This window comes from Phalacrocorax aristotelis, chromosome 8 (genome assembly GCF_949628215.1).
Source record: "Phalacrocorax aristotelis chromosome 8, bGulAri2.1, whole genome shotgun sequence".
Classification (NCBI taxonomy): Eukaryota; Metazoa; Chordata; class Aves; order Suliformes; family Phalacrocoracidae; genus Phalacrocorax; species Phalacrocorax aristotelis.
In genome coordinates, this window is record NC_134283.1 from 42,168,711 (window position 1) to 42,187,343 (window position 18,633).

At 38.3% G+C, this 18,633-nt stretch overlaps 1 protein-coding gene across 5 annotated transcripts in view; it reads right to left on the reverse strand.

Moving 5' to 3' along the window:
• Positions 1–2,246: 2,246 nt before the first annotated feature.
• SMAD5 (SMAD family member 5) overlaps positions 2,247–18,633 on the reverse strand; it is a 30,544-nt gene continuing 14,157 nt past the window's right edge. For 2 of the 5 annotated variants that reach the window (XM_075102875.1, XM_075102872.1), the window contains exons 2-8: positions 17,240–17,342; positions 13,730–14,336; positions 12,237–12,488; positions 10,924–11,043; positions 10,053–10,274; positions 7,271–7,527; positions 2,247–6,323 (exon numbers count right to left, since the gene is read on the reverse strand). In XM_075102875.1, coding sequence (XP_074958976.1) covers positions 6,180–6,323; positions 7,271–7,527; positions 10,053–10,274; positions 10,924–11,043; positions 12,237–12,488; positions 13,730–14,132 — 1,398 coding nt within the window. In that variant the 5' untranslated portion in view covers positions 14,133–14,336; positions 17,240–17,342 and the 3' untranslated portion in view covers positions 2,247–6,179. Of the gene's footprint in view, positions 6,324–7,270; positions 7,528–10,052; positions 10,275–10,923; positions 11,044–12,236; positions 12,489–13,729; positions 14,337–16,379; positions 16,435–17,239; positions 17,343–18,633 lie in introns of all 5 variants that reach the window. The other 3 variants (XM_075102873.1, XM_075102870.1, XM_075102871.1) reach the window with 2 other exon arrangements.

Here is an 18,633-nt window from a genome sequence, read left to right on the forward strand (position 1 = left end):
TTCTTTACTTTAAAGTTTATACACAGATACCCAAAACTAAGGGGAATGATCGTTTGTGTTGAACGGTACCAACCCAAAGCGCTAACGCCGGCTGACTACAAAATGCTCACCAGCATAAGCCAACTCTCTTGCTGATACTAATTGGGCATTAAGACGATGCGGTATCTAAAAGCATTTACATTTAACTCAGTGACTGACTATTCACAGGTACTTGGGGACTTTTTACAAACGCCTCAGTGCGCACAGAAGACAGCTTGCTCTGCATCCCAACTCAGAAGATTAACAGTGCTTAAGATTTAAAAGGAAACTAGAGCCAGCATCATCACCGAGTGTAGTTCAATGATTCTTTTTTTTATGCTAGCTGGTGTGTGGTGCTCTAAATCACATAGGCCAAAATACTGAGTTTGGCAAGTTAAATGAAATCAGCATTTCCACGATAGCGAGGGCTTACTTTAGGGAAGCTACCTGGAAAAGCCTGATTTAGCGCACTGACTTGACACTCCAATCACCAACGTCCTCTGACCAGAGGATCTATAGTAGAAGTGATTTCCCAAGTTTTCCTAACTTCTATGGAACAGTTTCTCTACAGGAGTAGGATTTCTTGGGATGGTGTCAGAGAAGGCATGGCCCTTGGCTACAAGAGGGCAGGGAGCACCCCAGGACAAGAAAGGCTGATTTCTCTTGGCACAGGGTATAGGACGCCCAATGTTTAAGTAACTTTAAAGGCCACGGAGATATTTGCTCTTTATGTAGCGGTCACAGAAGTAGCCTCCGACTCATTTAACACACAATGCAGGTTGGAGTGGGGTGGAAGAGGTGTGTTTTGCCCAAAGCTTTTTTTTCCTTCTAAAAAACCCATAAACAAATAATTTCACAGGTTACTTTGGCTGGCTGCTCAGAGATGTAATTATCAACTCATTATACCTTTAAATTCCCCAGAGACAGAGACTAGTAAGGTTAACAAAACTTCTTCAATTCTATGAAATAGTGATTTAAAACTTCTAATTACCAAGATTGATTTTTTCTTCTGTTTTTTATTTGTGTAGAAAGCTATTAATGCAAGTCCATATAAAGTTCCTGGAAAGCTAACAAGCCTCTGCAACACTTAATTTGAGATGTTACTCACAAATTAGACCTTATCTATGTAATATTACCATAGTAAATCTTCTGTGAACTTTATGTGGCAATCATTGCTTTGGAAGCAAAACCATCAAAACAGTATCAGGGATATATATACACACACACATATATATATATAAAAAATTACTACCTGAGTGGTTGGATCCTCCTTAGCATAGTGCAGTTGCACATTCAGAGGGGAAAAAAAAAAAGCTATTATTATTGAGAAGATGAGAGAACTTCAGAGAGCATTACAGCAAGGTGGCAGGCTGCTAGCCAAATTAAATCCCAGAGCAGGAAGCACAGACAAGACCAAGCAGCGTCAGTGCTTTTCTTTCAGTTTTATACGAAACAAATAATTTGTCCGTTCTGTAATTCTTATGTGGATCCCTGCAGAATTGGGATTCAGTGTTATCGTACTCATCCTGCACGCAGATGAAATCTCTTTTTTCTGGCACCACCAATTACTATTTCCATCTCTGTTTCTGTAGTACCCTGGCAAACATGACAAAAATTTTCTTCCCCTCAATCTTAAAAAAAATAAGGCTAATAGTGAAAGAACAGCTCACTAAATTTCTCCTAAGTTTCCATTTTATTGGAACAGTACTTGAGTTTTCAGAGCTATTTGCACAGCCTTCATTTCCATTAAAAGGCTATTGGTCTTCAGTTTAAAGTTCTACACGTTCAGCTATAATGGTGGTTGTTTAAAAATGTTGTGGTCAGCCACAATATAGAAAAAAAAACCCCGACCACCCCCAACACAATGATCAAGTGTGGCTTAAGTCTTACAGATATACATTTTTTTTGTACTACTGATTTAAATATTTTTATAAATACCAACAAACTAACAAACTGATACTGTTTTGGCTGGCTGCATTCTACAGGAAGGAAAAAAACTCTTGAATAAATTAATGAAATAGTTTCGTCTCTGCCTCTGAGAGGACTGGAGTTTTTGCGTTACCGAAAAGCTGTAGAAAAGCAGTTTTAAAATTACAAGATCACGTTTGTATGAGGAGAATATGCACACGGTAAGGCATCAGCAGCAAGAGTTACAAGAAGTCATAGATCAACCCTTGTAAACAAATATGAGACATACTGATTTACAGATAAAGGAAGTCAGAAAAATCTGTGGTTTTTGTTTCGTTTATTGAAATACGAGCAGCAGTATGCAAAAAATATCTTAAAAACATAACATAGCAAAACCTAATAATTTTAAAATTAACAAAATAAAAAGATGTTTAGAGTTAAATGAAAAAAACCTCATTGCTAGAACTGTGTTTCCTACAATGTAAACAAAAGCATAAAGGTTATGCTTGCAACAAACACAGAAGCAGGTTCATGGAGCAGCACAATAAAAGCAACATTATGTCGTAATCTGACGGTTTGGTCTGTTGATTTGAATTCAGAATGGGTTACCTTCCTGCACAGACTTCACAACTACAGAAAAAAGTTAGTCATATATTTCTCTTCTGAAGCAAAACATTTAGAAAATGTTTTGGTTTGGTTTTTCTTTTCGAAAAACCATCACTAGCAACACTTTGGGCAACTAAAACAATAGATGGAAAAAAAAAATATTACTTCAAACGAGGGAGAAAGCCTGACACATTTTAATGTTTTCTAGACTCACACTGCAAGAGTACCTGCCCAAGAACTGACAACTTTCACTTTGTAATACTGGTGGGGAAATCATAGCTTCAAGCAAAACCCCAAAGAATTGCAATGTTTTAATCAATTCTATTCTGAATCGTAACACACGGGCTGTTTCGTCATTCTTTGGGCTAACGGGCTGTTCTGTTAGTTTTGTCTCTCAGCAGTCAGTCACACTAGGAAGTTTTATTTTGGTCCTATAGATACTATAAACCCAATGTCATCCCTTCACGTACAACTACTTCATGCCTAATGCAATTAAATGAACGTAATACTTACGTAAGGCACTGGACTGACTGCCAGCAAGACTGAAGCCCTCTATGGAGGAATTCCCAAGCTACTAGCTCATGTTAGTGACTCCAAAAGCAAACCCAGGAAGAACTTCAGTACACGCCTGCTCCAGGCTCTTTGCTGGTACTGCCAAAGCTGTTAGTTAATGCTGTGGATGGTGCAAAGTAGAAAGATGCCCCAAAAGAAGAAAATACACTGCAGAAGCCAAAAGAGTTTTCACTGAAGAGTAACGTGCAATCTAAGCTGGGCTTTACTGGAAGGGCTCCGTCTTCCACTACCACACTACCGGCTGATTCAATTTCTCCATCCCTCCATCTAGGTCAAGAAGCGACTTATACACAAACATGCTGCAACAGAAGCAGCACCCTCTGCTACAGTTTACCGAAAACATCATTAGGGTCAAACGGTTCTCATCCAATCCCTCTGTGCGTTGACACCTGAGTTTTGCATCAGCAGCACAGATAAACTAAACACGATCAGAAACACCATGAACGAGCAGCACACACCACCTGCTAACTAGAAAGCTCGCAAAAAGTCCTACTTAAAAGGAACAGAAAAGTAGAACATAGACAAACCTTACTGGGCCTGCTCCCGCAAGCCTACCCTAGCAAACCAGCAGTCACGAGGATATCCTCCAGCACTGCATATATTGCAGTTCAAGAATATGTACACAAGCACAAAAATCAGAAAACATCAGAAGTGGGTTAACTGGATATTATTGCAGAAATTATGGTTCAGTGCACAGGTAAAGCCAATCTAACCATAATACCAGCACTAAGCACCAGCTCTGGCTCATGAACACCCAACTTCAGCACCCTTTCTTGAGTAATTTAGTTGGCTGCATCTAAACATACAAGTGAACAGAGATGAAGCCAGATGAAATATATTTTGGATAAAGTGAAATCTTGTACCTACAACTGAGATCTTTCTTTAACCCAATGTGCCATGACGTTTATTATAAAAGCTAGTCAAGAAAAAAAATCCTGTAGTGTTAAATATACATATTCAGCAACTCGACAAAAGTCAGGCCTGGGGAGAAGAAAATAGAAGCCTAATCCTGTGGCCAACTGCTGTTGCATCTTACTGGAGCAAAAGAACCATTTGTGGGTTGGAGCTGCAAAGAATGAAAGAGAAAATCCCAAAGGTGAGCGGCAAAAGAATGTTATTGCCCTCCCCCTGAAGATGTACTTGTTTGTTTTTAAACACACTTGAGAAACTGCTTAAAAAAAAACCCCAAAAATAAAAAAAACACAAAAATACCAAGTAATATAGAAATTCCTGTACAAGAGAACATTAGGGTTCTGCAGAAGTGTTACAGTTTATTCCTTTAAGGCATTTCATAAGAAACATTTTAATGACACGTAAACAATTTTATTCCTTTAAGATCACTTGTTACTTAGGTACCATATGATGCACGATTTCCACATTTGAGCAGAAACTGTCGTTCAACAGAAGACACAAGAACTTGTGTAAGCAATCAACGTCTCAGGATTGCAGCAATGAACTGCAAACACATCTTTGAATAAGTATTTGCATTTTAGAATTTTCAGCCTCTCCTCCAAACACCAGACCCTTTTCTGAAGAGGTGTTTGGGAAAGAGAAAAAGGAGGGTGAGAAGTTAAAAAATATGTCGTTTTCTGCATGCAGAGAAATTTTGTATATAATTCACTTCTCATTCTCTTAGAATGTTTCTTTCAACCTCCTTTTTTATTCTTTAAAGGGCAAAAATATGCATACATTATTTAACTGATTTATTTTAGTGTTTAGTACAGTGTTTAAATTCTCTACTGAGTAATACAACAGCACAGGCAAGAGGATTCTTTACATGTGAGAGAGATTTCATCATCGTATTAACGCAGTCCTTCAATCCCATAAAGCTGCCAACTACATTTATGAGTCTTCTGATTGAACACCTGCCATCAGGGACAGGATCAAGACCACTGTTTCATGTAGGCTACAAAGAAGTGATTACTTTTGGTCATTACCAACAGGTCTCTATTAAATTACATGATCTGGAAGTAAAAGCTTCTGCATTCAGTTACTAACTTGCTAAGCCACTCACAGTCTTCAAAGAGACTCAAACTCATACTGAAAGTGAATTAAATACAGTGTAATCACTAATACTGCGTAATGTCTACTGAGAGATTAAAAGGCCTAACACAGATCAATTCCAGACAGGTAAAATAAACAGCTAGAACACCAAAAAGAAAACACAAAACTTATTCCTTCCAAAAAGTAGTAAGCACTGCCATTTACAAATAGTAGTGTTTATGTTAAACTAGAGAAGGGTACCTAAAAAGAAATAGCCTTGGCAACCAAATCCAAACGGCATGAGTGTAAATCAAAGCGAAACAAGAATTACTACTCCAGAAACGTGCAAGATGTTTACCTTGTATCAATCACTACTTAGAACGGTGGTTAAAATAGCTATTACAAAAACTGAAGTGGGAAAAGGCTAAGAACTGCTATTCTGCATTAATATAGAGTGTTTATGACAGCATTTTCCAATAGACACTACAAGTGTTTTTACACCACTCCAATATTTGTAAAAAGTATATTTCATGTGTACACTTAAAAAAAATCACATTTTTTAATCTGAGGCATATTAGCCATAACAAAGTCTAATTTTGCTTATGACAGATGTCAACTTTAAGATGTTAAACAACTATGCTAAAAATACAGCTTGCAAGCTGGAGCTGCACATGTTCAAACAGTTTCATGAACGTTAAAAAAAAATCCCAAACTATGATATGTATTTATTTTCAGAAGTCAGTCTTCATGATTCTTGTCCTTACAGGACAAAAAGAAAAAAAATTTCCAGTTAAGACATATGCCTGTTTAAGTTCTACTTGAAGGAGGGGAAAAGCGTTCTGAATTTTTCAATAGACTTTTTTTCCCTTAGGGCTCAACTGTCATTTAAGCATCACAAGAACAAATTGAAATGTAAAACTGATTAGCTATACACAATGGAATTGGTCACAAAGGGATTAAAAAAAACAACCAAAAACAAACAGTTAAACCGTAAGATCCATTCTCCATATAGCTCACAGTATCCACACTGGAAGTTTCTCTAGAATTAGAATAAGTTCGCTAAAAATAAGGCTGAAGATAGAATTTCAGCACTATGAAACAGATGAGATGGGATTAAGAGGAGAACCCATTTGGGTAAGTACTTTATCCAGCCACTGGAGGGGCCCATGAAGATGAATTTCTATCCAGCATGGGGTGCTCGTGACATCTTGTCGGTGATATTCAGCTCCCCAGCCCTATAAAAACGAACAAAGTGTTATCCATCAAGTTGAGAACATGCTCGTCCAAAATAACTGTACTACCAAGAAGCAGGAAGTCATGTTTTAAGATACTTATCTGAAGGTAGCTCCCAATCTAGCAAGTGTTCTTATCTAAAGGAAAAAAACTGAGGGTGGGAAGGAGCGGCAGGGAGGCTGCACTTGGAAGCCTGAATCAAGTCTTGCCTGCTACAGGCTTGGAGCAACTAGACGAGCTCCTCTGTGGAGCTCACTGCTGACTCGAGAATGACTCCTGGCTACAGCCGCATCTCTCTTCTCTTTCTCTCTCCTGCTCCCTACCCTCCACACTCTCAAACCGAGAAGCATTTATCATAATTGACAAAACAAACAAGACATCTTTTGGACAAGATGCAAAAATCCCTGGAAGGTGCAAGTCTAGACTCCATGCTAAGTCTGAAACACACAGCGTCTTCACTAAACAACATTGAGAAAACACTACTGTGAGAAAAACGGCACAGTTTGACTTCATAAATTCAAATCATGTCTTTTTTCCATAACAAATTCTAAAACACAATATTAGTATCTTCGAAAGAGTTGCATTTTTTCTGCAATCACTTATGCTCCTCTCTACTCACATGCTTTTAGTGGTCTTGTAGTTACTTTGTTCCTTCAAATTTAGAGCTCAAATCTCCTTTAATAAAATTATAGCAGCCACAATGATTAAATCCCTGTCCTGAATACTGAAGTAACTAAATACATAGCCGACATTCAATACAGCGATCTGTGCTCTTCCTTTCCTGCACCGATTTCCCTCTCCCCAAATTAACCATTTTCAACATATTTGTCATTGAGAAGAACCACATCATATCAGAATAGCTTTGCTACATTTTTACAGTGCTAATATAATCACTGCTGAATACCCAAATCCACAATGAATTTAAATGCCTCAAAAGTAATTTGTTTACCTTTACAAAACTCATTCGAATGGTGCACATTTTTGTGAGCTCATATACTGCTTCAAATCCATGGTTGACAGACTGAGCTAAAAGCTGAGCAAACTCCTGATTGTTAAAAATTTTCAGACTGCATCCACTAGGAATCTTGCATACAGTTGTTGGATGAAAGCCATGGTGGTAGTTGCAGTTCCTGCTCTGTACAAATATGCTGCTATCACTTAAACACTCGGCATAGACTTCCCCACCAACATAGTAGAGATGGACTCCTTGAAAACAAAGATAAAAATGTTTCAAATTACTTTTATTTCCCCCCTCAAAATATAGTACTTAATACAATCCCCTTGAAATCAGAAACAGCAAAGTAAATTTTCTGTTTGAGGGCCTTTTCAGAAAAGCTCTTTTGCCCACACTATAGCATACTTTCTCATTTCAAAACACAACAGGCTTCACTATACATCAGCCACTAGATGTCCTTCTCTCATCAAATACAGAATAGAATTTAAAGAAACCTACTTCCACAGGTGAACAGTTATTTCAAGCTATTTTCCTACAGAACTTATGTGGATTTTACAACTCCAGTTTATAAAACTGGTAGCTTCTACCTATGGCAATTCCAACAGATACAGAAGTGTCTCGGAAGAAGGGGCAGCGATAGACATGAATGAGAAGGTATATCCATAGTCTGCTCTGATTTTCAATGTATTTTATGAAGCAAAAGGAGAGGTAAGTCCAATCAGTTGCACAACTTAAATACCATCAGGCTTTACAGACCTTAAAAATCAGCAAAGCCCCTAGATTTATCACATCTGCCTGGATTCAGCTGTGTGCGTAACCACTTCCCTCCCTTTATGTTCTGAAGCCTATATAACACTATGACTGACTAAAGATATATAAAAGCTGCTGATCCTTTCAGCATTCACAGATTCTCACTGCCACTTCAATTGACATACTTGCCTTCCTTCTCCCAGATCTTCTCCCTTTCCCCCACCCACCACTGTTTTACGGTTGGGATACAGTTCAGTTTAAGTCTCCCTTGCAATACCCTGAGAATCCACTGCCGACTATCCCGTGGTTTGCCAGCTGAGGCTGCAGCAAGTCAACAGATAGATGCAAGTTAATCTTTCAGACAGCAGTGACTGTTGTGAACATTGCTAGAGCCACTTGGGACTAAGGATGAAGGTTACAGAGGAACCACTGGCTTCATCAACTTACGCAGCTATCAAACTCTGGGCTGGGCAAGAACACATTTTCATAGCACAACCCTAGTCATTTAAAAAGACAGAGACTGTGACTTGCTGGCTAAGTTCTTTTGGGTAAAGACCTTCCGAGAAATCTCTGAAGTGGGTAGTAGGGTAACGTAACAGTCTGAGAAGAACACAGATAGTTCAAAAATAATCCAATGCACAGTTACAAGTCACTGATGCTTGCAATGCAACACTTCTACAGAAGAAAGTTTAGTAAACAGGACTGCGTAGTTTTAAGGAGGCAAAACCCCAAGACACTCCAAACAGAAGCCATAAATAAATAGTATTTTATCCCCAAACAATCTTAATTGTTCTCAGAAGTGTTACCATAAAGCAAAGCTTTAGTTTAATAATTAGTATCAGCGATGTAGATATTTTAAAGCTCATTGCAGCCAATACTATTCGACAACATGATGTTGGATCCTTGTTACGTTTCTGACGTTAGGCAGATGCACAAGACTTCTCTGCCAGTACCATCGAAAGGGGTAAGCCACAACAGAAGCACCTGACAAACCACCTGCACCCCAGAAATCAGTTCCTCCCCTTTATCACATTAAGCTTTCTCAGACAACAGCACTGCAGAGCCAAATTTCCAATAGATTAATATAACTCATGGTCTCCAGATTATCTGCAAAATTTTGTCCTATTTATAGTAGTTTCTAATTAAAAGACTGCTAAGGGACAGGATGGGTCTTGAAGATTTATCACAAGCAACGGTGACTTCAATCAAACCAAACACCAACTGTACCAAATGATCTCAGGTTTTCAAAAGGCCTCTAGATACATGCAATAGAAACGGGGTTTGCTTCTCAGGACTCACTTGGTTACAAAAAAAGAGATGTTCAGAACAGGAGTACTACATTTTACAATAAACCAAGCTCATTCCACCACAGATGAAAACCGAGCATCTGTATGTGCTATCAGCCAAACAGGACGGGAAAACTAGAAGATCTTGCAAAACCTGCTGACTCCAGGAATCCCTCCCACACACGTACACACCCCATGGATTCACTCAGACAAATGAGCCCTTGCAGTTTTGCATTAGCACTTCAAAGTCCTGCTTCCAACTCATGCAAGATATTTGAACACGCTGTAGACAGCAACGTAATACCTTGCATGAACAACAAAATACAAAAAAAATCCTTTGATAAACTGTAAAGTGGTATGAAGAATTTGATTTAAGAGGCAGATATAATAGAGAGTATCAGAAGTCCTGCAATGGGCCTCTTGGTGCTGAAATACAAAGTTCTACATACAGACTATCATTAACCACAACAAACAAGCTCCTATGACAAAGGAGTTCAGTACGGTAGAGGTAATATTTCATCTTTTAACTTAATGCCAAAGAGAAGTGTACGCAATTCCTAGACTACTTAGACTCAAACTATGCCCAAGTAAGTTGTCTTCAGATACTGGAGAGGTAGATAATATACGACAGATTGCTTCTACTATTCTTATCTGAGAACAACCATTGTTGCAGTATACAGAGCTTGAAATTAAACCACGGACTTAGCTTCTTAATCAAGCGTAACACAACTAAGCTTTACCTTTTCCAATATGTCGTCTAGTGTTCTCAATTGTTGAGTTGCGATTAACGTTTGAGAGCAAACCTAAGCAGAACCTGTTTTTATTATTGGAGGGATCTGTAAACCCGTCTACTAAGACACTTGTAGAAGATGCATGAAAAGCCTCCCCAACACGGTTATTTAATTCGTAATACACAATCGAACACCAGTGTTTGGGTTCTTCATAGGCAACAGGTTGAACATCTGAAAATAAGCAAAATGGAAATACCAGTTTATATAAATGTTAAAATATTAAAAGTGTAAAGCAGGCCTTCCAAAATACCAATGGATAACTAAAAGCTTAGTTGACAGTTCTGATGGGCAAGAACAGTCCTGATTAAAATCTTAATGGTTTTTACTTACATGCATTTGAACTGGCCCATTGATTTTATAATTATTTTCCTATTTTAGGCCTGATATTAAAAAAAACAAATAAAAAAACCTACACAAAAAAACATAGATGACTGTGATATCAGGTGAAACATGACTCTTCTGTCCACTTTTAAAAACAATTGTTTTAATTGATATTTTGGGACTCAATTTGCAGAACCTTTGTGCATATACAATTCCAACAGCAGGCAAAGGTAGCAGAAAAGACTAACTCCGAGAAATGAAAAAAAATCCAACTTGTTGTAAGCCATCCTACGCACCTGAGGCTTTAAAAGCAAGAGATGCAAGTAAGCAAGACAAGTTTTATTTCTCAGTTCTTTCTGTTACAGCCCCAGTTTGCTTTGGAGGACTGCTTCCACTTATCAACAAGGTTTACTGTGCCATTTGAAGTTATTTGTTCAATTTGGTCACGAGTTGTAAGAAGCCAAACTATGTCAATTCTACCCCATACTATACTACTTACCTCTGGTAGATATATTTGGCATGATTTGAGGGATCATTGTATTGCTTGTGTCCATAGACTGAGAATTATCCTGCCCCATTTGATCATCAGGGGGCATATATGCAGGAGGTGGAGTATCAGCTACAGACAGGAAAAAAAATAAGAATAAACCACAACAATTTAGAATATTTATTCACTCTACAGTTGTAAACACAAAAATAATCTTGAACAAGAGATGTTACAACATTTGGACCCATTTTCAAAGTAACTGGAAGACAACCCAGCCAGCTGTCTTTACAGTAACCTCCTCCAATAGTTGCATTCTTACCTACAGGACTAACAACAAGATCGGACACTTGAGGAAAACTAAGAGATGGGCTTTTTTCTTTTTGCCTTTTTTCTTTAACACCTGCACTCCTGCAGCTGGGCAAAATGTCTATAGCTCCCACTATTTTTCCCCCCCACAAACATTAGCTTTCTCGCCTACCCTCTTTTACGTGTTCAAAAAGAAAGTAGTAGTAGAAGAAATAACTTCATTTGCTGTAGCATAACAAAGGCCTAAACCAGTTTTTTGCTGCTTCTTTAGGCTGAGTTCATCATAAAAGCGTGGATCTCTCCATTCTTCCATTCAGCACAGTAGCCAGTATACCAACACACTATTACCCCATTTTAGAAATTCCCTCCAGATACCACTAATGCATCCGTCCCAGCGATCGCAGTCCTTACCCAAGAGGGATACCCCACTGAATGGACACCCTTTTTGCACTGGCACTGGGCATCCAGAAAGAACAAAGACAAGGCCACTGAGCTACTGGAAAATTAAAATTTTTAATCTATTAATTTCTTGGCTTTATTAACCACACCAATAACCAGACACTCAGTAAGGTTTCTTTCCTTTGCCCCTATCAATTGTTTTTTCCCCTATATTCACACAAATCAGTTACGTTCCTATCAAAAATGTGCTCTATTCTTTTCCAGTTAAATACCATATCTAAGTGTCTTTATTCAGAGATAGGCATCAATAAACTTCTTGCTCAGCCTCTTATATCTGCTTTCTTTTCATTGCTAGATATTAATCTATAGTCTATATCAGTTTTTCTACATAGAAGTGGTGCAAAATAACCCACCACTATAGCATCTGTGACAAAAAACATTTGGAAAAATAAGACTATAGCAATTAATTCTGACCAGTGACAAAACTAGGAAGAAAGTCCCCTAAAATGCAAACAGAAAAGCAATTTATCGCAAGTATCACGAATTCCTGAGGTAGTAAGTCACAACAGCATGTGACATTTCAATTATTTTTATTAAGTTGACACTTAGGCTGTACTTACCCGGTAGCTGAAACGGACTAGATGGTCCAGAGCTAGCTGGGGAGCTTGGGTAAGTGCTGCTGGCTGGAGATGGAGGATAAGGACTGTTTGGCGAAATGGAAAATGGAGTGCTGTTGGGTTGCTGGAAAGAATCTGGAAATGTTGCGTTGTGTGGCATATGTGGTTCATTGTGGCTTAGGTTCCTGAACTGAACTAGTAGACTGTGCTGTGGATTGAATTCACTATGTCTAGGCACTAACACTGGAGGTAGAACTGGAAAAAAAAAAAACAAAAAACAAACAAAACCCAGGGACAGATTAAAAACTGAGACAGAAGGAAAGAGATACAAATAATGTGCTTATGATGAAAATTTCAAGACTAGGTGGAGTGGAAAGAGGAGTAGGGGATTCAGCTGTCATGCCTTTACCCCATCCTCTCTCCTCCACTTTTTTTTTTACATTACACTTCAAGGAAGACTCAAACATTACCCTCACAAAAATCAGAGTGGGAACACATTTATATTCTATGCAACTGGAAGTAGACCTTTTTTTAAAAAAAAATAAAAAAACCAGTCCACATGTGGCACATACCAAAGTACTGATTTAGAAGTGCAAAACTCACTGTGTGTGTACATTACCAAATCAGTAAAAATGGAAATACAGTCTGTATTACTATAGTCAAACTATATCGTTACATATAGTCCTTTCCACTGAAGGCAAACAAATTCTATACTACAGCTACTGCTAAGCTGGAGTTTTAACTTTTAAATTCAAGAGTGCTGGAGTCTGGAATTCAAGTGCTACAGTAGAGCACTTGAGCACTACAGCCAGTTGTAGTAGAGTTACAACCATTTTGTGGAACAACGGAAACAACTTTTCACAACACTTTCCAGAGCAACGTAATTTGTCTCTCCCACTCGTAACCACAATCCTCCTCACCTTCTCCCATGGCAACATGCCTTAACAGCAGACTTGCTACCTGACATAAATTTGGTACATACCTTGCTCTAAATGATCAACCCTCTTGGTTCTGTTCAGCTCTGCTGCCTGCTAATGGGCAATCAAGTGGGGAACACTGCACCCTAGAATCTTTTTTTTTTTTAAATCTCCTCAATTCATGTCATTCACTGATTAAATCTTAAGCCCCTGGAAGAAGGCTACCAACCTCCTTGCAAGGACTGAGGTCTTTAAACAAGCTTCTCAAAGAAACTAAGGTCTTTTCATTACTACTTTCCTGTTTTCTTACAAATGAGGACTTTGCCACTAACTTTAAGGACAGCAACCTTAAGAGATCTGTGGGAAAAGCATGATTTACCACAAAGGAAAACAGCTTGTACAGAATGGACAACACGCCTCCCCAGAACCCCACCAGGAAAGTACACTTTGAACATTCCTCTTCCGAACTCCCCCATACACCAAACGTAATTTGTTATGCAGTACTAGAAGAGGAGTGAGTAAACAAGGGTGGTTGCTGGAGATTTTGTTCAGGTTTTAGACGCCCATGTTCAACCATACCTGGGCTCTCCACCCTCTTATAGTGGTAAGGATTGATGCAGACTTCCTTCTGTTTAGATCCAAAAGGAAATTCACAAATATCCAATGGCTTCAGCTCATGATGGCTTTGTAGATCAGGCCAACGCCAAACACGACAGTAAATTACATGGGGAAGGCCTTTTCTGTGAGAAACTTGAAGTCGTCCATCTAAAGAGCGAGGGATAGTAACACACTTGCTGGGCTGTCCTGGACTGCTCAAGGCTTTCTCCAGTTCTTCCATAGCACCTTTTTTCTTTTTCAGCTTTTTTACCAAAGCATCAACAGCTTTTTCTGCCCATTTTTCCTCTTCATCTCCTTGTTTCCAGCCCAACAGACGCTTTACAGCTGGGCTAGTAAAGGAGAACAAACTGGCCATTGACGTCATTTGACACAAGTCTTCAAAAGGTTTGTTGGGTTTTGTCTGTCAGGGTTTGTTTATTTGATTTTTCAAATAAATGTCAGTGTATACCAAAAGCAGTTATTGCCACTGATGAGCTGTAGTATTTCTTGGAGAATGACAAATGAACATATAGACGTCAGTGATGAAGTCTTCACGTCAAAAGTAGTGATTGATTCCTCCGATTCAGTTCTAGTAAAAAGATAAGTTATCAGGTAATTAGTAAACAAGTAAAGAATGTGATAAAACAAAAAGGCAGATTTTAAAATAATGCATGTTTCAACCTTAGACGTTGCACCTGCTTTTGTTTCAAAACAAAATCCCAGAAGTACTAAAACCTCACCCCAAAGAGAAACAAAGTGAATGTGACCAGAATCCCCAGTTCTTGCATTACTGGTTCACAGGAAAAAGGACAGTCAAGGGAACAAAGGGACAGCATGGTTTCTGTTAACAACATTCCTTAAATCCTTCAGGAGACAGGCTTTAAAACTGGTATTACATCCCTGTCACAGTGCTACACCAGAAGACTTAAACTTGCCACGAAGAAACAGGGGAAAGGCATGGTGAAACCCACAGTTCCACAGCCAGTACTGCATAGAAGTACTCGCTTCTCAAATGGATCTTTATTTCCCAAAAGAAGAAAACACTAAAGCATCTACTTGTTCTTGAGCTGTAATTAGGTATCCTAAGTTTTTTGGAAGAGTATTTTAAAAAAGAGGAAAAAACTGTACATAATTAAAAGAAAAAAAACAATTAAAAGAAAAACCCAGTAAAAACCTCAAACCAATGCCTCCCAAGGCACTCAAAGGTGGTCAACCTTTTCAGCTGTGGCTATTTTTATGCTGCACTTCCTTATGTCTTTTAAGAAGAATATTTGAAGCACTGGATATTTTTAGCCTTTGGCAAAAAAAAATATATTGTTTTCTTTTCCCCAGAAAAAGAGGGGGGGAAAAGGCATGGCGGAGTGAGCACTAGAAATGTGACCTTTACTACAAACTGCCTCAGAAAGGAGAGGAGCAGAACAACACCCTGCAACTCAAACTCTGCTCATGAATGGTGGCGTTCTCTACCACTCACCAGTTCTAATGCAAATCCTCCCCCCACCGCCAGCAATTTAAGGAGTAACGATGACAAGAGGAAATGATGTGCTGTGGCAACGAACAGATAAGAACTTGTAAAATCCCTTGTGAATACTAAATAAGCAAGTATAGACAATGAGCAGCTGGCAAAAAGCAAGAGCAGAGCTAAGAGAAAGGATGTCAATAACAAAAGATGCTTCCTTTCTTGCTACAGAGACTGCCAAACAACATTGTCTCTCAACTTTTGACAAGCTGTGGTGAATTAGAACACCTAACATACCCCGAGACACCAAATCTGCACGTAAGAGAAAAAAGGGGGGAAGCAAGATTTAAGTACTTCTGTGCCGCTTCTCTTAGATTGCTACCTTTAATCAAGGGGATATTTTTTCCTCCCGTCTGATTAAAAGTCATCTGATAACGCGTTTGTTTCTAAGTCTCTAGGCACATTTACGAGCTCAGACACATGCATGGGTATTCTCCTGTAAGAGAGCCATATAATAAGCATCATCAGCTAAAGATACAGCAAACGTCCCTAGACAAAGCACTTAGAATGCCCCACATGGAATCAGCCTGGATTCTCTAGCAGAGAGATGGAAGGTGAGGGAAGCAGGGAACAGACCCAAGGACACTTGGCTATGGTGAAGAGCATAAGTTTAAAAACTTACAAACACCCTTTACTGGAAAAAATCAATTTATTTCACACAGTAGCTTAATCCCATTGGTACTTCTTTGATTATTCAGCTTGGTTTCAATAATATGGAAAAAAACTGGAAGCAAAACAAATAGAAAGCAAAACAAATAGAAAAACGGTTTGAAAAATCTTTCTTCCTAAGCTCTCATAAAAAAAAAAAAACTTAAAAGAGAAGTCTCTCACTGCTTCAATAAGTTCTTAGAAGACGGTACTGCAAAAAGAAAAGGAAAAAAGCAATTATGTATCACCTTATTTCTTAAGAAATAAAGACGTGTCTGCACTTTTAAGTATAAATTTAGTTCCCTAGAACTATTACACAAGAACCTTTACACCCTTCAGAGTAACAGGAAATACATAAAGGGAGATGAACTTGGCCAAGAACACAGACAAAACTTATTCTTTTACTGAGGATAAAAGTTTAGTGTTCTAAAAAGTAAAAGCTGTTTACAGCTGCAATTAACTTACTTCCAAGCCTTGCGTACATTCAATAGCTCTGAGATATCGGTACTTGCTCACACCCCTAAAAAAGGAAATGAACCCACCTAGAATCTCAGACCAGCAAGAAGACAATTAAAAAGTTCTATTTCTGTTTCCCAGCTATGCTTTCAAAGAATCTTAAGAATCATCAAGGCAGACCATACACTAGAAATTCCTATCGTTAAGTCAAGCTCAGGAGAGATTTCAGGAAATGTCTCTTGGCTGTTGCCACTCTGATTATTCCATTACAGCTGTCCCATCTATATTATGCAATCAAGTTTACAGGCCTACAGTTCTAGTCTATGATCATGTATATTCTTTTTTTCCCCCCTCAGTATTTTGAACACAGTAACATGCAGCAACTAGGAATGAAATTTTACTGGTTGTATATCATTTCAACATCCTTTACCCACAAGTATGCTCATAGCATAAACAAGCTAACTAAAAGCAAAGAAAGCTGGAACCGTTCTACTAAAATGGTGCTTTGCAGTAAATAGTATTTGTAGGGCAAGTGTCAGGAGAATTTTGATAAATTACTCTGTCCTACAAACTATGATTTTAGAAATAATCTGCTTGGAGTGAGTAACATAATTAGATCTAAAAATTTTACATTAGTCTGAATCCCATCCACAAAAGCAAAACCTAGAAGAACAAGTATTCCAGAAGCATCGTAAGAGATTTGATCAAAACTGTTTCAACATCTAAAAAAAAAGTTTCCACATACATGCTTGTACTATAACCACTGAAAAACAAGACTGCAGAAGTTCAAAACTTTAATAGCATTTACTGTAAATCATTCTGACCACCCATGTGGCTTTCCAGACTCTTCTGCTGAAGTGTATTTTTACCTGTTCAAGAACAGCAAGGGCAGAAAAACTCTGCAAGAAACTGATAGGCTTGGAGAGGTACAAATGACACTGAATTATCTCATAGGCCTTTCGGAAGTTCATTCTGGAAGACAAAAACACCTCAGGTTTACAGCTTTTGCTTCTTCTTAACAAAACAAGGCAGGATTAAAAAGTTTCATGAATTATTTGTAGACTACAAGTGTTCCCTTCTTTGGAGCCATTTAAAGGTCACAAAGCAGTAGGTTCAGGCATTGATGTAGAAACCAAACATTTTCATGTGGAAACTGCAACTCTTGTAGGGTTTTAAAATTTCTGAATGAATGGCATGAACAACATTTAGAACATTTACTTGCATTTGATGTAATTTCAGCATGTAATTTTTGAAAGGTTTATTAGTAATTGTGACATCTGCTAGGAACAGCTTCACCAGATCATCTATATTTACAATCAATTTCTTCCAAGGCTTTAACAGTGCATGTGATGAGCTATGATTGCAGTACAACAGTGCATCACTGTAAGATTTGAGCACAGAAACAAATGCTTTAGAGTTGCATTTTCATTCATAGCGCTGCACAAATTACTTGTATTGTTGCACCTCTAGGCACAGCTGGTAACAACTTTCATGGGGAAAAAAGCTTTCTTAAATTCCCCAAAGAGGCAGAGGGTCTATTATGCATTACCTTCTTTTATTAAATAACTTTTCAAGTGAGCAGCAAGAGAAAAATCAACTGAAAACCATGTTATTACATTAAAAAACCCAAACATTTACAAACACTCTTTAAAGAGCAAGTGTAATGCATTGCATGGGGTAGCATGAGGGGACTTAATGGGCGAATATAAAAGGAAGTAATCACTGTATCAAAATCAGACTTTGGGGCATGCATTATTTATACATTTAAAGTTCTTGTTAACGACTACAGCAAATGGAAGGAAACTAGCTGTGTGAACAGGTCCATTGTTTGAACCCCTTCGTAATACCTCAAGCCAGCTAGATATAAACAAAGTTGGTTAACAGCAGAACTTAGAAATTACATTTCATTTGTGAAGATGGGAGAAACAGACTATCTTTCACCTACCTTCACAAATCCTAAGCAACTCAAACCACCTTTTGGTTCCTCTTCTGAGATTTTCTTAGCCTACTGTATTTAACTGCCAAGTTTAGCAGATTAATTTGATTTGCTATCAAGGAATCTTCTCCTGGCTAAAAGGGCCTGAGCAGGACTCACAGAAGAACAGATCAATCACATACAGTGTATTTATTTTAATGAGATGCGCTTTTTATGTCACATGTTCTGCCATTGATTCCAAACTAATTTCCCACCTGCAATATCTAGATTTCAAGTGCCATTAACCAAGGAACCCACGACCCCAAGCAGCACGGCAATGAAGGATGC